This window comes from Episyrphus balteatus, chromosome 2, assembly GCF_945859705.1.
Source record: "Episyrphus balteatus chromosome 2, idEpiBalt1.1, whole genome shotgun sequence".
Taxonomy (NCBI): domain Eukaryota; kingdom Metazoa; phylum Arthropoda; class Insecta; order Diptera; family Syrphidae; genus Episyrphus; species Episyrphus balteatus.
Window position 1 is genome coordinate 30,287,184 of NC_079135.1, and position 21,815 is coordinate 30,308,998.

The 21,815-nt window shown below is 33.3% G+C and overlaps 3 protein-coding genes across 3 annotated transcripts in view; all 3 read left to right on the plus strand.

The window, feature by feature from the left end:
* The first annotated feature begins 482 nt into the window (after positions 1 to 482).
* On the plus strand, positions 483 to 9,493 carry LOC129908275 (microspherule protein 1). The gene is made up of 4 exons (XM_055984664.1): positions 483 to 713; positions 792 to 1,416; positions 8,616 to 9,254; positions 9,321 to 9,493. The coding sequence occupies exons 1-4, from the start codon at positions 610 to 612 to the stop codon at positions 9,411 to 9,413; spliced, it is 1,461 nt and encodes a 486-aa protein (XP_055840639.1). The 5' UTR covers positions 483 to 609; the 3' UTR covers positions 9,414 to 9,493.
* Positions 9,494 to 9,893: 400 nt separating this feature from the next.
* Positions 9,894 to 21,815, plus strand: part of LOC129908273 (zinc transporter foi) — a 30,479-nt gene continuing 18,557 nt past the window's right edge. The window contains exon 1 of the mRNA XM_055984662.1: positions 9,894 to 10,023. The gene's annotated coding sequence lies outside the window, so the exon portion shown is untranslated. The remainder of the gene's footprint in view (positions 10,024 to 21,815) is intronic.
* Positions 13,074 to 19,679, plus strand: LOC129908276 (actin-related protein 6). The gene is made up of 2 exons (XM_055984665.1): positions 13,074 to 13,579; positions 18,422 to 19,679. Exon 2 carries the CDS (start codon positions 18,464 to 18,466, stop codon positions 19,640 to 19,642), a length of 1,179 nt encoding a protein of 392 aa, XP_055840640.1. The 5' UTR covers positions 13,074 to 13,579; positions 18,422 to 18,463; the 3' UTR covers positions 19,643 to 19,679.

Genomic DNA, 21,815 nt, shown 5'->3' on the forward strand with positions numbered 1-21,815 from the left:
TGTCAGGCCGGCCTTTAACTTTTATATTTCAATCGCAGTAAACAGGAAATTTGTTTTCTTTTAATTTATAAAATGTCATTTGAAAAAATTATAAATTGAAAAATAACAAATTCGTGTTTCTTCGCGGAAAATAATCAATAATTGTTAAAAAATTAGTGGTGTGTGTGGTGTTTTGGTTTTTGTGCGTTTTTCGTCGGTTATTTCAAACAATTAAGAAGTTTGGGTGAGGCTTTTGAACCATTGAATTTTCATGAATTAAACATGCAATTTTTTGTCGAAGTTCAGTTTTGAACCATTCTAACACAGTAGATCCACTCAATTAAAAGATATTCAGGCTTTTTTTTAACAAAATGCAGTTCTTCGAAATAAAAATTTAAAAAGTTTCTTTTAGCACTGCACTCGTCCACTACAATTCATGCACGTCACTTTACGTTACATTACATTTGACATTCCTGTTTAAAGCCATTTGACATTTCGGACATTTTGCTTTTTTTTTTGTAGTAATATTTGACTTTTGAAAAATGTATATTTCGTAAAAAAAAGCGAAATATTTCAATTTTCAATAAAGACAAAAAACATAAACTATATTCATTAAATTCAAATCAAACTATGGAAACATCGAGCGAACCTACTAAATCTGATATTTCTAAAGTGTTTTCGTCTTCTATGCAAAATCTTCCAATTGAAATTCAAAACGATCAAAAACGTAGAAGGTTTTGTTTTTGTTTTCATTTCTACTCATGGCCTACTAGAAAACTAAAACAATAAATAAAATTAATTTATATTTTCAGTTCTTCTCGATCAATTAAACGCAAACGATTCGACGACGAAATAGTCGAATATAGCATTGGTTTTCCCCAATCTCAACAAAGTCGATTCGGACGTCCACGAACTCAATCGCAATCGTACGTGACAACAGTTGCTAGCCAGGTAGACCCCACAACAGCAACAGCGATAACAGTACAAGCACCTAGCGGAGACACACCTCCCCAAACAATCTCAGTCAACGCACCGAATCTACCAACTACAACAACAATAATGCCCTTGCCTGGTCAACATATTGCCGATAAACGGAAGGCTTTGAAGGCAGGCAAAAAATCAAAGAAACCTGGCCGACCACCTAATCAGATTGCTACCAAGGATTTGGGTCGATGGAAACCTATTGATGACCTTGCTTTGATAATAGGAATTCAGCAGACTAATGATTTACGAACGGTTCATAGAGGAACAAAGTTCTCATGCAAATTCACATTGCAAGAGATGCAGGCGAGATGGTATACTCTATTGTATGAGGAGCCTATTTCCAGAATAGCTGTGGCGGCTATGAGAAATCTTCATCCGGAATCTGTTGAAAGTGTTCAGAGTCGGGCATTGTACACAGTTCAGGAGGAAGAAATCCTGGGAACCATTAAAAGTGTAAGAAATTATTTGTAATTGGGATGTTTTTATAAACGTCGGAAATCTGCGTAAATACAATCGGCTTTCTGCTTTGTTGTATTAATGAACACAGTGGCGAAGCAAGGGGAGGGGGGCGGGTGGTCCGCCCCGGGTGACACCCAAAAGCTACCAAGAAATAATGGGCCTTATAGATCGCAGACTACACTGTGTTAGTCTGCGATTTCGGCACTTGAAATTTCAAGTTATCGTCAAAAAACCGTTTTTCAATGTTTTCAGATTTCAGCGATTTTTTACTCAGTAATTTTACGGTCAATTTCAGATTTTTTACAGTTCTAAACAGAGGAGTACTTGTTCTTTTTGAAAATATTTTTTTATTTTGCTCAAGTTCTAAATTGGGTGTAGATTTTATGGACTGAATCTCAAAGTATAACATTTTTTCCCAGTTTTTTAGAATTCGGAGACCGTTTTAAGCTACATTTAGTTTTTTTTTTTTATAAACAGTTTTATTGTCCTATTTATGTTGAATTAATTAAGTTTTTGTTCATCAAAATCTATTAGCAGAGACGAATTAAAACACGTAATGTTTTCTCGATAATTAATTAAGAAGTAATAATAAAATATTTATTTGATTAACAAATCAAATATACATAAAACATTTATGAATATAACACAGTACTATTTTAGTACAGTGGATTTAGAACAACGTCTTAGTAGAGTAATTCTAACACTCCTCCTTAAGACGATGGTTCTTATTTCACTCCCATTGCCGTTCTGAATTCTGCATGTTTAATTTTGTTTAAAGGTTTAGTAAGCACATCTGCAACTTGCTCATTGGTGCTTACGTAATCGACTTTTATTTGATCTTGGTTTAGAATATCTTGAATAAAGTGATGGCGTATATCGATATGTTTGGTTCTGGGATAGAACCCTGCATTTGAAGCAATCGCTATCGTGCTTTGGTTGTCACAAAGGATTTGAAGTGGGCGTTCCTTTTGACCAAGTTGAGTGACAAGTCCGTTCCACCAAAGTGCCTCTTGTAAAGTAGCTGAGAGTGCCATATACTCGGCTTCACATGACGATAGTGCCACTGTATGCTGTTTTTTAGAACTCCAAGATATAGCTCCTCCTTGAGCAGTAAATACGAATCCAGTAGTAGACCTACGATCATCAACGTTAGCTGCCCAATCAGCATCGGTGTAACCAATTATGTCATTTCCTTTTCTTTGGAACTCAAGCTTCATTGAAGATGTGCCACGAAGATAACGAAATAAATGCTTCACAGCATTCCAGTGTCGTGGCCCTGGGTTGGAGTTGTATCGGCTAAGCAAATTCACCGTAAAGCAAATGTCGGGTCGTGTACACTGCGCCAGGTACATAAGACAACCAATCGCTTCCTGGTACGGGACATTCTTCATGAATTCAATATCCTCTTCTTTGTTTGAACAGTCTTTAAGAGATAATTTCTCACTTGTATTCATGGGTGTCATCGTTGGTTTTGCTTTTTCCATTCCAAACTTTTGGAGGACCTTCTCAATATATTTTTCTTGATCTATAGCAATTGAAGAATCAGACATTGTAATACGCATTCCAAGAATTTGTTTTGCAGTTCCAAGGTCTTTCATCTTGAATTGCTGATGGAGTTTAGTTTTGATGACTTCAATCCAATTGTTGTTATTTGAAAAGATTAAAAAATCATCAACGTAAACAGCTATGATCAGTATGTTTTCTTTTTTTGATTTTACGTATATGCACGGATCGTGCTTAGATCTTTCTAATCCAAAAGATTTTAAAGATTTGTCCAGTTCTTGATTCCAGACCCTACTGGACTGCTTTAGTCCATATAAGGCCTTCTTCAAACAACATACCATCGATGGATTTTCTTTACTTTTGTAATATGCAGGCTGTTCCATGTAAATCTCTTCTGAAAGATTTCCTTGAAGAAAAGCTGAAACAGCATCCATCTGTTCCACCTTAAGTTTTAATCGGGCTGCAGTTGCGAAAAGATATCGCAAGGAACTGTGACGGACAACAGGTGAGTATGTGTCCTCGTAGTCTACCCCCTTTCGCTGCGAGTATCCTTTTATGACCAACCTGGCCTTGTAGCGATCAACTTCTCCGGTGTGATTACGTTTGATGCGGAAAACCCATTTGCATTTAATTGCTTTTCGATTTTTTGGTAACTCTTGAAGTGTCCAGGTATTATTTGCATGTAGAGACTGAATTTCTTCTTCCATAGCCAGCTTCCATTCGTTCGCATCAGGTCTAGATAATGCTTGTTCTGGCGTCGCCGGGTCATCTTGAAAGTAGTTCTCGTACGATTCGGGTACTATAACCCCTGAAAAACCTTGTAACGGTTCCATTTCGTCCAGAGAATTTTGTCTCAACATATCTGGATCATCATTGGAAGTTGAACCTTGAGAAGTTAAACAAGAGGAAGAATCATCGTTTTCTATGATAAAATCATTATACTTGCCTGGTAGTTTGCGCTCCCTTTCGCTGCGCCTCAACGACTGCTGTTGTAGCGGTTTAGAGTAAGATTGCTCAGGGAGCGCCGAGGTATTTGATTCGAGTGATGTGTTTGCATCTTGAAAACTATCTTCGTTCATTTCATCTTCTTGTTCATTTCTAACTTCATCATCGCTGACCTCATCGTTGACTTCATCGTTGACTTCATCGCTCTGATTGAATACAATTTCAGTTTGATTATTAACCTCAGGTACATGGATTTCGTCTTGGATGTCATTCTGGTAGTTGAGTTTAACTTTACTAACAATTGACTTCTTAGTTGTTGAGGATGCAGAAGATGTTGAAGGTTCAGGGTCTTCATTAATAAAGGATACATCTCGGCTTTTAAAAACACAGTCCTTAACTGGATTGTAAAGACGGTAGCCTTTGGTATTTTCATCATATCCGACCATTATACATTCGTGAGCTTTGGGATCCCATTTCTTTCGGTTAGCTTTCGGAATATGTGCCATTGCCGTGGTTCCAAACACTCTGATATGCGATAGATCGGGTATTTTCTGACTCCATGCTTCCACTGGTGTTTTGCCAGTACCTTTCGATGGCGAACGGTTCAGAAGGTATACTGAGTATGCAACTGCCTCTGCCCAAAATTTTTTTGACATGTTCGAGTCGGAGAGCATACATCTTGCCTTCTCAACTATAGAGCGATTGTTACGTTCGGCCATACCGTTTTGCTCTGGGGTGTGCACATTGGTGGTTTGGTGGTGAATCCCATTTCTTCGAAGTGTGTCTTGAAATTTTCGGTTCAAAAACTCCTTACCATTATCAGAACGTAGTGTTTTGAGCCTTTGACCACTTTGCTTTTCGGCGAATGTCAGAAAATTTTCGAAGCATGTTAACACTTCCCAATCCATTTTTGTTTTTAAAAAATATACAAAAATGTGTCTAGATTTGTCGTCGATAAATGTTATAAAATATCGACTTCCACCAATTGAATTGTGTTCCATCGGCCCACATATATCAGTATGCACTAATTCAAGCAGCTCATTAGCTCTATTGCCACACTTGTTGAATGCCAATCGTTTTTGTTTTCCAATAGCACAAACCTTACAGTCTCTTTCAATTCTGTTAGTAAAATGTATTCCAGTTGCCAGTCCACTGCAGAGTTTATCTAAGCTTTCGTTATTCAGATGGCCCATTCTTCGATGCCATAACTCTTTACTGCATTTTGAACTACACGCAAGTGCAACATTTTTTAACGGTTTCGTGTCCAATTTAAACAAACCATCAACATTTGTACCCGTTGCAATTACTTCTTTTTCCGAGTTCACAATTTTTACACATTTGCTGTTGAACTCTACGGTGTGACCTTGTTTAACTATGCAACCGACAGACAAAAGATTTACTGATAAATCAGGAATCAACTTGACGTCATTGACTTTAACAACTGACTGATTGCATGCTGGTCTTAGTGTTGCAGTTCCGCACCCTTTGACTTGCATTTTGCCTTTGTTTGCAGCAACCACTGTTCCAACATCCTGAGAAATGGAATCAAACATGTTCTCGTTGAAACTCATATGTGATGTGGCCCCTGAGTCAAAGTACCATGCGTCATCACTTCGTGGATTATTATCTATTGTTGATAAAACACAGGTGAACGCATCAAAACTCTTATTTTGATTTGTTTTGCTTTGACTTTTCAACCGGCAATTCTTCGCAATATGACCAAAGTTGTTACATGCTCTGCACTTGGGACCTTTTTTGTGATTTTTAAACGACGTTGGACGTGTATCAGTATGAAAAGCTGAGCTTTCACTGCCTGGTCTTACGTCTTGCAGAAGCTTTGTTTTGATGATATCACCATTTATTTTTGTGCCTGAATTTTCCAAAGCCATTATCATTGGACGATAGTCTTCTGGAAGTCCAGCGAGCAACAAAGAACCAACCCACTCCTCGTTTATTGCAAATCCAATTCCATTCAGAGCTTGAGCTGTTGTCATTATTTCTTTAATATATATGTCCATTGAACCGCAATTTGCAAGTGACGTTGTAATCAGCTTACGCAGAAGAGCTACTCGACGTGTTAATCCACTATCTTCGTATGCACTTGCTAGCTGTTGCCACAACTCCTTAGCTGTTTTTGCACCCTGTATATGGACATAGCACATAGGATCAATCATTAAGGTTAACTTACTTCTTGCTCTTCGATCCTTATCTGGATCTACAGCAGTTTTGGGGTTTCCAGATGCATCGAGTTCATAATCAATTGTTGTTTTCCAAAGATTATCCAAATCTAAAAATGCCAGGGCAGCAATTTTCCATGTTGGATAATTTTCACGACCAAGAAGTCGATCAATCGAAGTACTATTATCGGACTTATACATTTTTTATTTTATTAAATTAAAGACCAAAATCTTATTTATATATTTTAAAAATGTTTTGCGATAGGCCCATAACCTATTAGCAGAGACGAATTAAAACACGTAATGTTTTCTCGATAATTAATTAAGAAGTAATAATAAAATATTTATTTGATTAACAAATCAAATATACATAAAACATTTATGAATATAACACAGTACTATTTTAGTACAGTGGATTTAGAACAACGTCTTAGTAGAGTAATTCTAACAAAATCAGTTAGAAATTGTGGAAGTAATGATTTTTTTTACTCGAGAAAGAAATTTCAAATTATTAGGACAATCGAAGAAATGACAAACTAATTTCTCTGCTCATACTAATGGTAGAAAATTTGTTATGCTCTTAATTTTTGGAAAACGCAAAAAAAAAAGGCCAATAATTTTGACCGGACCTGCCTATCTTTATGTATTTTGACGTGCTGAGTCCGAATCTGAAGTCAGTTTTGCGCAAACACCCACAAAATTTTAAGGAAATGGCAAAAACTCATGAAAATTCGGGTTTTTTGCAATAAATTGAAATTTCTTTCTCTTGTTAAAAAAATCATAACTTCCACAGTTTCTAAATGATTTTGATGAATAAAAACTTATTTGATTTCTTAGGTTTCGTACGCAGATCGAACTTAATTTAAGCTCCCTTACAAAATTCTCTACAAAATTTAGCCGAGCTAAAATTTATTTCTGAATTTCAGTATATGTAGATGTGCGCAGCTCCAGGTAAAAAATTCACATTTTCGTTTGGAACTGGACATTTTGTATCCGTCACAATATAGCGCACGGAAAACACGGAGATAAAAAATGACAGCCCAAATTAAGCTTGATCTGGCTACTAGACTTTGTTATATTTTTAATTTAATTTATAGGTTTTATTAGAAACTTAAAAAAAAATGTAAAATTTGTTTTTAAAACAAAAACATCTTTTAAAATGGTTTGAAACTCCCTGCCAAGTATTAAATGACAAACAATTTTTAAGATAAAAATGTGGGTGCCGTTTTTTTTTAAGCGCTATCTGAGGTTTATCTATTGAAAAATTGGTCCTTAAAAGAAAAAATTAATCGACACAACACTTCAAGAAAATTCATTCCTTCAACAAAAAATTGAATTTATAAAAAAAAATCGGTTGTATGGCCGTTTTTTCGATTTCAAAATTTGCATATGGTAAAGAGCACAAAAAAAAATTGCCGCCCCTAGTGCCACCCATGCTAGCTACGCCACTGAATAAACACACCAACTTTGCAGAATGTTTGCAGGCCTGCATAGTTTTCATCAGTCACTGACTGTTCATAATCGCCTTAAAAAAAAATGAGTTTTGTTTGATAAAGGCAAACAAAATATTTCCTTTTTCAGTTCCCGAAAATTTTGTTCTTAATAACATAGAAAATTTGTAAACCGTCGTATATTAGGGTGGCGCAAAAAAAACATACTTTCTTCTACTTTTAATAGTGGAATGAAAACGAAACCAATTGATTCATATTTTAAAAAAAAATTGTCTATCGTCTATGGAAAAAAAATTTTTGATTAGGGTTTTCTTTTTTGCGTATTTGAAAAAAAACGAGTTTTGGTGCACAGAAAGTTTGTTAAGAGCGTTTTTTGGTATGGTAATATTAAATTTATATCGAATTAATTACATCGATTTTGGTTGAATTCTAAAAATGTAAGAAAAATATAATATTTTACTGAGCGTCCTAGTGCGTAAATGCCCAAGCTTACATTTTATTTTATAAACTATGTTTGACAAACTTTCTCTGTTGTGAAAATCAATTTTTGTATTTTTTTTTATTCAATTAATTAAAAAAAAAAAAAAAATTGAACCACCCTACTGACAACTTTGTTTTTTCTCCGATAATTCGGTTAAAATAATATCCACGTTGATTTTTTTAAATTTTACAATCAACTGTAGAAGATAACATTTCTTAGAGCCACCCTAATACAAAACATTTCAATTTAAACTCATTATCTCAAAAAAACTCGATTTAGAAATTTTCGGTGTAATTAAAATCCAACTTTTTCGAAAAATGAAAAAGAAACATTTTTTGCACCACCCTAATTAATATTTTTGCTTCCCAATTTTTGTTTTTTTTACAAAACATATATAAACATTTATTAACAATAAAAACATCGAATCAAGAGCCAAATAAATTTCTTCATGAGTTCAAATTTGGCTGCGCAATCTGCCCGACGACGCACGTTGACGAAATAATGATGTTTTTGAACAGCAACTAGTGCAGTTGGACTTAGTACGATCGCAGATCTGACTTTATGAGCACGTTTAATGCAGGCCTAAGTTAGGCAGACGTTTATGAAAACAGCCTTGGTAATTTTTTTTATTTTTAGACGGATAATCCGAAGTTGGAGACTTTCCAAGAACTTCTCGACAAAAATGCATCAATATTCTTCTCTGCTAGAACTGCCAAGGCACTCCAAAACCATTGGCAGCTGATGAAGCAATATCAATTGCTTCCGGACCAGGTAGTAAAGCCGCTCTTCAATGAAGACCAGCCACTGAGTTTCTCTGATGCCGAGGAACTCATCCTGGACTCTGAGCTAATCGACAACAAAGATGACGCGGTTGAGATAGAACTTGCCTTGGCAGACCGTCGCAACAAACGAGAAATACGTCAGCTCGAGAACGAACTTGGTCGTTGGAACGTCTTGGTAGACTCACTGACCGGAGCTGGAGTCACACCGGAATTTGATGGCCAAACATTGGCCATACTTCGAGGTCGTTTGGTGCGCTATCTCATGCGTTCCAAGGAGATCACTTTCGGACGTGATGCCAAAGAGGTTGTGGTCGATGTTGACTTGTCACTTGAAGGGCCAGCTTGCAAGGTATCCCGCAAGCAAGGTACCATAAAACTACGTAGCAATGGTGACTTTTTTATTTCCAACGAAGGCAAACGACCGATTTTCATTGATGGCTCACCGTTGCTATGTGGCAATAAAACGCGTCTAGCCAACAATTGTGTAGTGGAAGTAAGTTTAATGGAAAACTCTGCCAACACTTCCTGGTTTATTATTTTATTTGTTTTTCCATTTCAGATTGCTGGACTTCGGTTTGTGTTTTTAGTAAACTATGATTTGATAAACGCCATCCGGCACGAGAGTGCAAAAACAAATACTACTTTGAATTGAATTAAAAGAAAAAAAAAATAATAATAAATAAAATCCCTTGATAACTCTTTATCTTGAAGTTACATTGGAAATAAAAATAATTCACGTGTTTTTTTTTTGTTGGGAGGTGGCCTTGAACTACTTATTATACTTTTTTTTAGTTGGTGCATTTGGATGAGCTGATTGTGTTTTCAATTTTGATTTGTAGTAGGTAGGTAGTCAAATAATGTAAGCCAGTGGGGGTATTAAAGATAGGAGTTGAATACTAATGAAGTACTTTATTTGCTTATTTGAATTTGTTGCGGAAAAAATGATATGTGGAGTTATCAAAAACATTAGTCAGTTTGGTTTATCGAAGTGTACGCAACAGGTGTTGAACGGTGTCGGATTGTATAATTGAACTTTAAAATCGGTGTACCTACTACTTTTTCTTGAAAAAAAGTGAACTACATTTTGAATGATGATAGTAGAGTGCTTCTAAAAGTTTTTTCCAAAATAAAATAATGAGAACTAACTGCAGTTTATTCTTTTATTAGTTTAAGGTGTCGATAAAAGAAATCTTATAGGATAATGTAACACAATGTGCTCAAAGTGAAAAAAACTTCGAAAAAATCCTTTGCAGCACAAAAGTGTAAGTGAAAATCAAAATTGACTAAACAAAATCGATACTGTGAATGTGGTGCTATGTAATTTGTTGTCTTTAAATTCTTATTTCCATTATCTCATTATTATTTTGAAAATGTTCTCGTGTCATTTTTGTCGATAAAACCTTCAAATGAAAACATCTCGTAAAACCGTTAGAGTAATAACAATTTTAAAAATTTGTTTTCGTTTTGTCGTTTGTGGATTTTTAATGAATATCAATTTTAAAGAATTTCAATATGTACCTATGTCGCTAGACTCATAAGTTTCGAAGCTTTATTGAAAACTTCAATTTTATGTGAACTATAGAGTCCTATAGATTCCGTCTAGCCATAATCAACCTTCCCCCATCGAGTTCGATGATAAGATTTTTTGGTCGATAAGAAAAACTTTATATGATATTGTCACCTCTCTTTTCCCTAATTAGATAATTACAAAAGTTAAAAAATCTTATTCATTTTTTTGAGTTATTAAGTTATTTTTAATTAACAGTTTTTTGTAAGACTTGTTTAAAAAAATGTATTAATGTACATAAATAAAGGCTCAAAATAGATTTAGCTTCTTACTTTTTATTTTTACATAAATGCATTTGATTTAGATAATGGCCGGGTTCAACGCACCATCTGAACTTAAGTTCAGATTTTTTTTAACGTTGAATTTTCAGTGAGATCACTTCAGTATTTGTAAAAATTATTTTGTTGGATTCATAAAATCCCTTTCTGCTATCCACTTATGTATGTTTAATTTTTCTTTGGTCCCCAACTTCACTAAGTTTTTTTATTTCCTCATTTATTTATTATTTTCATTATTCTATTCCAAAAAATGTATATTAAAGTATGTATGACTTAAGCCTTAACTACAATGACCTAAAAAGTGGGAAATTTACAAAAGTAAAAATTTTTATTTCTTTTTAGCGCTAGGTATTTGTTTTATGAAAAAACTACAGAAATTGTTTTTTAGACCAAAAAATAAGCTTGCATCATTATTTTTAATTTTGTGGTCGGAAAAACTGTCACAAAATGATTTTGAAAATTTTCACTTTTTTAATTTTTGCAAAAAGTGGCCGTTGTAGTTATATATACACACACTGCCGCTCATCTGAATAAGTTCACATTTTAGTTCATTTTACATTTGGCCTGTCTTGGTACTTAATGCAATGGCACATCTTTTTTTATGTATGTAACGAGAGAACATCTTTATGCGCTTAGTTTAGGAGAAAAAAAATTGTCTTGGGGCCTACCGTTCTTCTCACACGGTAGCTAGACCAAATCTAGTCATAAAATCAAGCATATTTTTTGGCTCATCTGAAAAGGTTCAAAAGCAAAAATGTTAATAAATGATGAGTTGCATGGGTCTGTTGGACTCAAAATTGTGTCTGTCAATAAATCTGATTGTGTATAACCTGTAAGGATGAAAACGGGTCGTGAAAAATCTTTAGGCGCGGAAAAAATGTGGAAAATAAAAGAAGCCTTTGAATTAGACCGGAACCAACGATGCATTGGGACAAAAACAAACACGAGTTAAAATTTAGTAAGCAGTTATTTGCGCAATATCCAAGGGTATAGACACAACATTAAAAGTCGATGTAACTCAGTCAAAACATGGGCCGATAGATGTGCAATGATCAGAATAACATGACTTCGAGCTAAAAATAAAGCTGAAAACCGGTATTAAATGCAGTTTAACGCCGGAAAAACGGGTTGTCAGAAGTGGTAAACATTTGAGGAGAACGAAACTTCGCAAAAATTATCACTTTACAAACCACGAAAAGAAACTCACCTCCAATAAAAAAAAAAATTGTCGTGAAAGTCGAATTTGCAACCGGTGATTTTTCAAAGGAAAAAAAATGAATTAAGTGGGCCCTGAGGGCTTAATTCCTATTTTTATGAGCTTCGTAGAGAGAAGCATTATTTTAAGGTGTCTACATAACTGTGAAGGCAGTGTCATTAAGTGCAAAGCTATTTCCTCATACAAAACTTTTGATCTGCAATTTCAAAACAGAGAGCTTTTTGGTACTTACCTCCCGTATATAGTTCCTCTCAAAGCTTGCCAACCCAAAAACCACGTTTCAAAGCTTTGGTGTTCATAGAGCTCTGGGTTTTTCATAACCTTGGTTTTTCATAACTTTGACTGGCATAACTTTGTCGCGCATAACTCTGGTAGGTATTCATAACTCTATTACTTAGGGCCAGTTGTACAAATATTTAATCCGTGGATCAGCAACTTTTATCTTCTGAAATCGGTAGCAAGGCTGAAGTTTAGCACTGGTTCAAGATTCATATATGTATAAATAGTCACATTCATGCTTGAACCGAAGTTGACCCGCAGCTAATCCGCCGAAATCGGTGGGTTAAATTTCTGGCCATTACTGATTTTTTGTTCGAATCAAATTTTGTTTTAATATAATAATTACCGTAATTTTGGTCCTAATAAACATTTCAATTTTCCATCTAGAGAATCACCACAATCTCTTTAAAGATTTCGTTGTGACATTTCGTTTCGCTTCATCTAGTAGCAAAACATCTTAAACTCAATTAAGTCTTGATGTTTTTTGTTGCATTAAACCTATATAAATTGTTAAGCCCCTATAATCTTTTGTTTTATGTCTCATCGAATGCTATCGATTTTATGAAAATAGAGAAATGATATATAAATTAATGCTTTGTTGAAATCTAGTGATTTTTAAGAAGACGCTTTACCCATCATACCACAAAAGGAAATGGTTTCATATATCATATAACAAGGCATGTCTTTCACATAAAGTATGCACCCATCCGCAGTTTATATACCATTAACTATCTTTTTTTGTTTTCTTTTTTCCATTTCTTGCGAAAAAAAAGTTCTCAGAAAAAGAAAAAAGATGATGCAATCTCCAAAACGCAACATGTAATTTATGGACGAAAACTATAACTATAAAAGGAATAACACCGTGATTGAAATGATGAGTCAAATGATTTTATTTGCGTGATTAAGTCGATACATTCGATAAAAAAATATTAAAGTGAAGTGAACATAAAAAAGAAATTTAAATTTTTATTTTGCACATCTCTATTTTCCCACTGAATGCTTTCACTTTATCCGTCACAAATACATTCCACACACTTTTCCCACCATCACATGTCAATTTTCATGCAACTGTCAGTCTGGTTTGATTTGTGGAGTTGGTTGTTCAATTTTTTTTCGGTCAAAAAACTTTTAACAAAAAAAAGTCTCAAATTATTATTACAAAAAAAATATATAAAAATTTTCCTCTCGAAATAAAACTAATAATATCGACATTTTTCTTATAAATAGATTCATGGTAGTATAGTGTCTTTTGACTCAAAATTATAGTGATTACATCAGGATATAAAATTTAAGAACCCAAAAGCGGAGACTTTTTTCTCGTCGAATTAAAAAAAAAAAAAGTGCGTGTATCTTTTTTATTTAGCGTAGTAGTCGCTCTGCGGTGGCTTCTTTTACTTTTTTTTCGATTCCTGTAATCGTTTAGAAGCTGAATTATTCCAAATCAGAATACTTTTTGAAACATCTTAAAGATAAATAAGGTAAACTATTGCATACAAAATTATATTTGAATTTATTTATTTATTACATTAAATTTGCACATCTTTACACTAAAATCGCTTTTCCATGAACCGACCATAAATGGAAGAAGAATGTGAAAAAGCGGCTCGGAAATTGTACGTTCCACAAATATTCTTTTTTTTTTCTTTTCTGGCAGAAAATAGTTTTTTTTTTGTGTGTGAAAAAGTTGAGAAAAAAAACAGCATTTTCTTAAGAAAATTTCGCAATTTATTTAAATATTGTTAATTAAACCTATTATTAAATGTACAAAAGTATAATATTTAATAGGTTCATTCTTATTTCATGCAGATGTAAAAAAGTTTAAATTGATGAAAAATATTTATATGTCAAATTAATTCTCTGTCTGCACCGCTTTTTCAATTGTTTATTTGATATTTTTTAATTAATACAAAAATGTTTGATTAAAGATATTTATACTAAAAAGATAATTATTCATATACCTAGACTGTAACTCCACAAGGTATACCAGTAAACAAATAAAGGTTTGCAAAAATGCCGGTATTGTTATGAATCTACCCATAATTTTTGTTCGTTCAAACTCAGTTAAAATTATTTCAATTTTATTGAACATGAATTATGAATAAATCATCTCGAATTGACTATGAGCTGTGACTGTGCCTTTCATACATAAATTAATAATTCATTGACCTATTTTTCTTTTTTGTTGTAAAAACAAACATCAATGTGATTTTATCACGTGGTTTTTTTTTTTTTTTTTTACTTAAAAATAACATTTTTTTAATTCAGAATAAAAGAAATATAAAAGGTTAGATATTGTATTTTAAAAGCGCCATTCACATTTTAGTCATCATACTGTCAAATAAGTTATTCTTTTAAACCGTACGGTTTTAGTTGTTTAGGGACCCTGATAGTATACATTACATTAGCAGCAGATTTTTGTGTTGGGGGTTAGGTAACTTGTATGTTTTTTTTTTTTTTTATCTTTTTTGTGTTGATTTCCAAAGATCCCTTCAGTAAAATACTCGAACAATAGTGAAAAGTGCAATAAAAGCACTTTTTCCATAGACGCAGCAATCACTTATCACCAGTGTCGCATTAAGTTATTTAAAGGCCTTTAGACGGTAAAAGTCTTAAGCCTTTAGGGCTCTACGTCTACGTCATGTGGGTAGACTTCTAACTAGCTAACCTGTACTTAAAAATTGCACCCATTCACTTTTAATGAAAAAGTGTCCTCCACTCATTAAGCCCTTTAAGCTAACACAGTTCACTAGAAATCAACTTCAACCAGTCACAGGGTTCATATACAAAAAGATGAGCTTGTTATGCCTTGACACGGACAAAATAGGTCTGTTTGGGTACTGACTAAAACAGAAATATATTTCTACTTTTTTCAACATTTTTAGCCCAATTCCTGTTTAGGTACTCTGGAATGGTGTAGTTTTGTACATTATTTTTTTGACAAAAGTAGAAATATTTCTGTTTTAGGCAGTACCCAAACAGACCATATAATCTAAGAAATAATCAAAACATCAGACCAATCCGATGCAACAGAAGCAGTACCATGAACTCTTTGATGTATGCAGGACTCAATCTCTTCAACAGCTTGCCCAATGATTTGAAAAATGAATCAAGATTTAAAATTTTTAAAAATAAACTTAAAATATATTTTGAACGTTAAAACAAGAAACAGAAAAATTGTTAAAAATTTGTAATTGTATTTATAAGTTCAACGAACTAATAAACTTTATTATTATATTTGTCTCAAGACATTCAACAGATTTGTCCTCGGCTAGATGTTAGTAGGTTTTGTGGATATCTATGCCTTTTGATGCAGTTTACGGCATTAACCCCAAGCATTTTAAAAGTTAAATGCGCAGACTCTGTTCATGACTCTTCATTTAACATACCCTATAGTTTGTCGTTATACCTTTGCCATATCGTCGCCCTAGTATTGGAGTGCCGTATACGCCAAATTACATTTTTTCAACTAGGTATGCAGTCTTATGTTTTCGAGGGTGCTCTTTTCAAATCTGTTATCCGTTATCTTTTTTCGTTGCTGAGATATTCACGTATTGTTTGATGTAAACACCAAATTTTGGCATTTACGTCAAATTTTTCATGCAATTTATGAAAATGTTGAGAATTTGTTTGACGTAGGTAGGTCTTCATGCGGTTATGTTTTTTTGACGTACGTGTATGAATAAAAGAAACCTCAGATTTTCATGGCGTATACGGAAAACTCATTTTGGACAAAAATTTAAATATTTTGAAAACTAAACGAATTTCAGATGTCCACTAACATGTTTATAAAAGATAAATTTTAACTATAATAATAAAAAATCATAAAAAGCCAGCAGTTATGTAGTTCTTTCGCAATAATCTTCCAAACATTTAAATTAAATACGGCACTTCGACTTCAATACTAGGGCGACGATATGTTATGCTGCCTAGTGCCTACTAACGCAAACTAAACCCTAAATCGTATGGTGTAAGTATTGAGTATTCTCTTTGGTTCATCACGATTGAGCTTTATTTGTGTATTGCTTTCTCAGCCTTATTGCAAATTCTTGGATGGGCATCGATTCTTGTTGATGACGTCGATATTACCCGCAAATCCTAGAATGTTGATATTTTTAAAAGATAATGCCGATCGCGACTGTTTTGGTTGAGCTATTGCCATTTTTCTTTGAAAAAAAAAAGTATTAAAACAGCTGCATCAGGGTCAAATGTTTGTTTTTTTTTTATGTTTTGGTTGAGTCGCTTCTCAGCCCTCAGGTTAGCAAAGATACACAAACTGAACCTGTCCCGCCAAAAGATTTTGAAGTTAAAATTGAGTGCTTTTTTTTGTGAAACACTATGATCCTTTGAAGGTCACATATAAGAGAATATTATATAGCCTGTAACTATAGGACAAGCAAAATGGTTTTAAGGATACCTCATTAGTAGAATAATGATAAGTATAGTTAAAAATTTATGGAAGAACAAACATACCCACATATATAATTTTATAACGCAACCGGTTAAATACATAACCTTACTTTTTCTATGCCGTAGTACACTGTTAAAGTTTCATGATTCATAAGTAGTAGACTTCTATGAGCATAATTATAATGTTGAAAAGAGTACACTAAAGGTGAAATAGATGGTTTTGAGTGGGCGGGTGTAGTAGAAGATGTCGAGATATTTAAGATATGTATATTTATAAAAATAAAAAAAAATCATTCCTATAGAACACAAAAATTGAAAATAATTTATTTAGTAGTTTGTATGTTCGAGCCCAAATATCTCGTTTGAATAGCTTTATGTTTGGAAGTTCAGTTCAGACAGACTTTTGATTGGCACGTTATAAACTGCAACATTTCATCAAATCTTAATGCTTTTATTTTGAACCCTAAAAATTAGATGTTGCAGTAACAAACAATTCCGATGCTGCTTTTTGAACAATTTTTTTTTTGTTTTTGTATGCATGTTTGCAATTTGTATGCTTATTTTTACGCCTATGTAATACCACCTTTGGCTCTTTTATTTAAAATTCCAAGAACGAAGAAAATAAATAGTTTAAAATTGTTAATGCAGTATCACATATGTAGTTAAGTGCAGAAGGAAAATATAACTGATAAATGTTTATGCAAACGTTCGTTTCATTTAAAGTGTGCTTTTAACACCTACAACTAATGATGACTGTTTTTAAATTTATAATCTTAATCATTGCAGGCAATAAACAGTTTATTATAGTTTTGATTCAATTAGATCTGATGATGATTCTATTAGTGTAAATGACTATTCAGTTGAATTTTTAATTCATTAAACGTTTGTAAGTGATAATATGTCAGAGTTAATTATATTGCTATGTTCGTCCGCAATTTGAATACATCATTAATTTTTACTCATTGATACTAGGATGACAGAGGAATGTTTGCATTGGTACCGAATTGATTGTGAAGATTGAACAGGAACTGCAAAAATAAAAGAATACTACTTCCTCGAAAAAGTTTGGCATTTTCTGGGTCTATACTTTCATTCCAATATTAACGAACTTGACATTCTATTTCCTATACATGCGGTTGAAAACGCACGTTATCAAAAACTTTCATGCAATCTTTGGGAGTGAGTTTTTGAAAAGGGAACGAAGTGTGTTATAGAAAGTCACTCTAAAGTTATGGATTCAACCAAATTCCCAAATATATGCATGCATACTACATATATGTTAGAGTTCTCGTCACAAAGAGAGCGTTTTTAGAACGTTGGAGAACGTCAACAAGTGAACGGTAGCAACCAGTAACGTTCAACGCAATGGTAACTCCCCCGCGTAAAAACAATCATTCCGAAAAATTTACCAAACCCAGAGCGAAAACACTTTCTGCGTGTCGACCGATGCGTTATTTACCAGGAATAACCCCTGATTTTGTTGATGGCAATGGTGTGTGCTCGTGTATTTTTTTTTTTCTTATTTCCGCTCTTTATTTCTTTACTATTTGCTTACAAAGCTCAAAGTATTCAGAAATCCTTAAAGGGCAATTGCCTTAGTTGCCTTCAACATTTTCGAGCTGATTTTCAAAATCTTATATATCTCCGTTGTTTGTAGAGTTTAAAAAAAAAAATTCTTTCATAACCGGTTTTGTAATTTTTAGGTATTTATTAAACATCAAGTGATATACTCTTCAACATTATTTTATATTTTGTGGTTTTAAATTAATTATTCGCAAATTAGTTTTAAATTAATTTAAATAAAAAGGTATTTTGTATTAGTTCCTTTTTACGGTCAGTTTTGGAAGTGAGATTCGTGAAGATAAATTTAAATTATTTTTCCTGTGGATAACCTTCGTCTCATCTTTCAACAGATACCACACTCTGTGTTTAACTTGAAAATCATTTAAAACACAATGCCGATTGTTGTTCTGGACAATGGAGGTTATGCAGCCAAAGTTGGCCTAGCATCAGACAATAAACCAACAATCATTCCCAATTGCATTATGAAGGTCAAATCTGAGAGACGAAGAGCCTTCATTGGTCGACAAATTGAAACTTGCATTGATACTTCTGGATTATTTTATATGCTCTGTTTCCAAAAAGGTCTACTAGTTAATTGGGATGCTCAAAAAACAATATGGGATTATATCTTCAGTTCGGATTGTACAAACATCAAATTATCCAACAACACTTTGATCGTAACAGAACCATTGTTTAATCCTTTGAGCATTCAAGAGGTGATGACAGAAATACTCTTTGAGGAGTTCGATTGTGGTGCCATAGCTAGAACACCGACATCCGATTTGGCTGCATATAACTATTTTGCCGACAACAATTGCTCTGGAAATTGCATCATTATCGATGTTGGATACAGTTTTACTCATGTTGTACCTTACATTAAAGGAAAGAGAGTTAAAAATGCCATAAAAAGAATAGATGTTGGTGGGAAAGTCCTAACTAACTACTTGAAAGAACTGGTTTCATATAGATATTTAAACATGATGGACGAAACTTATGTGGTTAACCAGATTAAGGAAGATGTTTGCTTTGTTGCTGAAAATTTTGTTCAAACTATGACAGAATCATCGAAATCAGTTGAAGCAAATTTTAAGAATAAAGTTGAATACATTTTGCCAGATTTCACAACATTCAAAAGAGGTTTCATTAATAACAACTCTTCAAATGCTACTGGACAGCAGAGTATAAATATATGCAATGAGCGTTTTGTTATTCCTGAACTTTTGTTCAATCCTTGTGATGTGGGAATAAATCAGATGGGAATCCCAGAAACCGTATTAGATGCTTTGAAAGATTGCCCGGAGTGTTCGCATGCAGCACTTTTGAAGAATATTATTGTTATCGGTGGCAGTTGTCTATTTCCAGGATTCTTAACTCGTCTGCAAAAAGATCTTGAGAAGTTGGCTCCAGACTATTATGATATACAAGTGACCATTCCTAAAGATCCAATGAGCTATGGTTGGAAGGGAGGGAAGAATTTTGCCAATTCTCCGGAATTTGAGAAAGTTGTTTTTCAACGAAGTGAATTTGAAGAAAATGGATTTCAATATTCTTACTCTAAATTTGATTTATAATAAATTAAAAAAAATACTTTTTTTATAATTTAATCTATTTATGTATGTACGTGTTTTATTTTTTTATTATTGCAAAACAGGATTCAAAGAAAAGATTTTGGTACTTTGTGGACAACATTCTCAGAAGAAGCGAAATATCAATTAGGATTTTAAATCCAGTTTAGCTAAGCTAAAATTTAATCAAGAAGAATTTTACCAGTCGTGCACACTGCAAATCTCTAGCTAAAAAAATCATATTTTTATCTGTAACAATTAAGCGCGCGGAGAAAAAAGTAAAAAAAAAGCTACAAAATTTCAGCAAAAACTTGGCGCGATCTGCCTACAAGGCTTTAAGTCTATATTATGTGTTATATTAATTACCCGTATATTGTTAGTTAATATTTATTTCTTTTTATGAAACGAAGTTTTAAATACCATGGGCTTTGTGACTCTTACAGTTATGACATGATAGGTAAATTAAAGAAAAGATAATAAAACAGATGTCTGAATGCGGTCGCAACTCATTTTTAATGCTAATTGTAAACCCACGAAATTAAAACACTTGTTATACTTACTCTTTTTTAAATAAAATTAGCACAATTATGTCCACATAATTTACAAAATTACAATGTGTGAATTTTTTTGTAAATATAAATGTTAAAATTGTAAGTAGCTCTAAAAGCTAAACATAATACTGTGTTACATATTAAATTACTGATCAATCTGATCATCTAAATTTGTAAAAGAAAATATTTTGAACGCGAATTAAGGGAAGATCATTTCCTTGAGATAACCGAATCTTATGAATGATCGTACCCAGTGGCGTAGCGTGCATGGGTGCCACCAGGGGCGGCAATTATGGTGTCACCCCCAGAATGAAAAACAGCAAGATAAATGAAATTCCACTTTTCTATGATATAAGTAGCTAAGAAAATTCAATATTAATGGATAAAGAACCAATGCGATTCTGTTTTTATGTGTCGATTAATATTTATTTTTAAATGGCATACCTACCAATTTTTTATTTTTAAAATTTGTATACATACATATGTACATAAAAACCTTTAAAAAACTATACCAATAATTCTGAAAGTTTTTTTGTCACTAAATTGCATGCTTGGTTTGGAGTTTAAAACCTTTCTAAGAATTTTTTTTTGTACTTTTAACAAAAAAATTTTACGTTTTTTTGAAGTTTTTACTGAATCTTATAAAATTAAATTAAAAATATGACATAAAGAGTACGCAGATCGAGCTAAATCTTAGCTGACATTAGGTTTGTTCGTTGTGAGCTATAAGGCACTCTGGGTCGCTCCGAATTCGTTGTTAAGCGTTTTTTGTAGCTCCTTTTTCAACCAGAGTTATTTCCTCTGTGTTCGATGTGCGCTCTGAACGCACCCTGAACAACTCTGGGTATTTTGTCAGAGCGCGGAATTCAGAGTTATCAATATCAAATCAGCTGTTGTCATTTAAGAAAAAAAAAATTGTTTGGAGTGCGAAAAGTGATTTGTCGTTTGTGGATAATACAAAATTTGTGTGGTAAATATAAGATTTTCCACAAAATTCATGAAATAAGAAACTAAATAAAGAAAACAATTTCAAAACAGAAATCAGCTAATGAAAGTAAAGCTCTGAGGTGTTCGATGTAAAATAAACCCCGATAAACTCTGATTTTTGTGACAGTTGATTGACATGACTCAGAGTGCCCTGGAGCGGGAAAACAACGAACAGACCTATTTTGTATCTCCCCTTTTCTCCACTTTCTAAATTTAAGGGGTGATTCTTGGGTAGGTATATTCTAAGAAAAAATATGTTCTATAGTAATGCTCTATCTACAACTGATATAACTTTTTGTCAATACTCTGCTATCTATAAGGCACATTACTCCTTGGTAGATTTCGGGTGACACCCGCTTCTCCCTCGCTCTGCCACTGGTCTTACCATTGACATTGACAACATTTCCTCAAATGTATTAACGTTTTTGCAAAAGTCATGAGTTAGACTGTTAGACGAATAATGATATGGAAACAATAGTGGTCTCAACCATACATATGAATGTATATGGATGTTGAGCAGGGTTGTAAAAACCTTTTTTGGCAATGTGTGCCAGTTGATGAATATTCTCTCCAGAAAAATCATTGGTTCAAGTTTTTGGGATTCGGTACGGATTTTGCTAATCGATAAATTAAAATAGGTT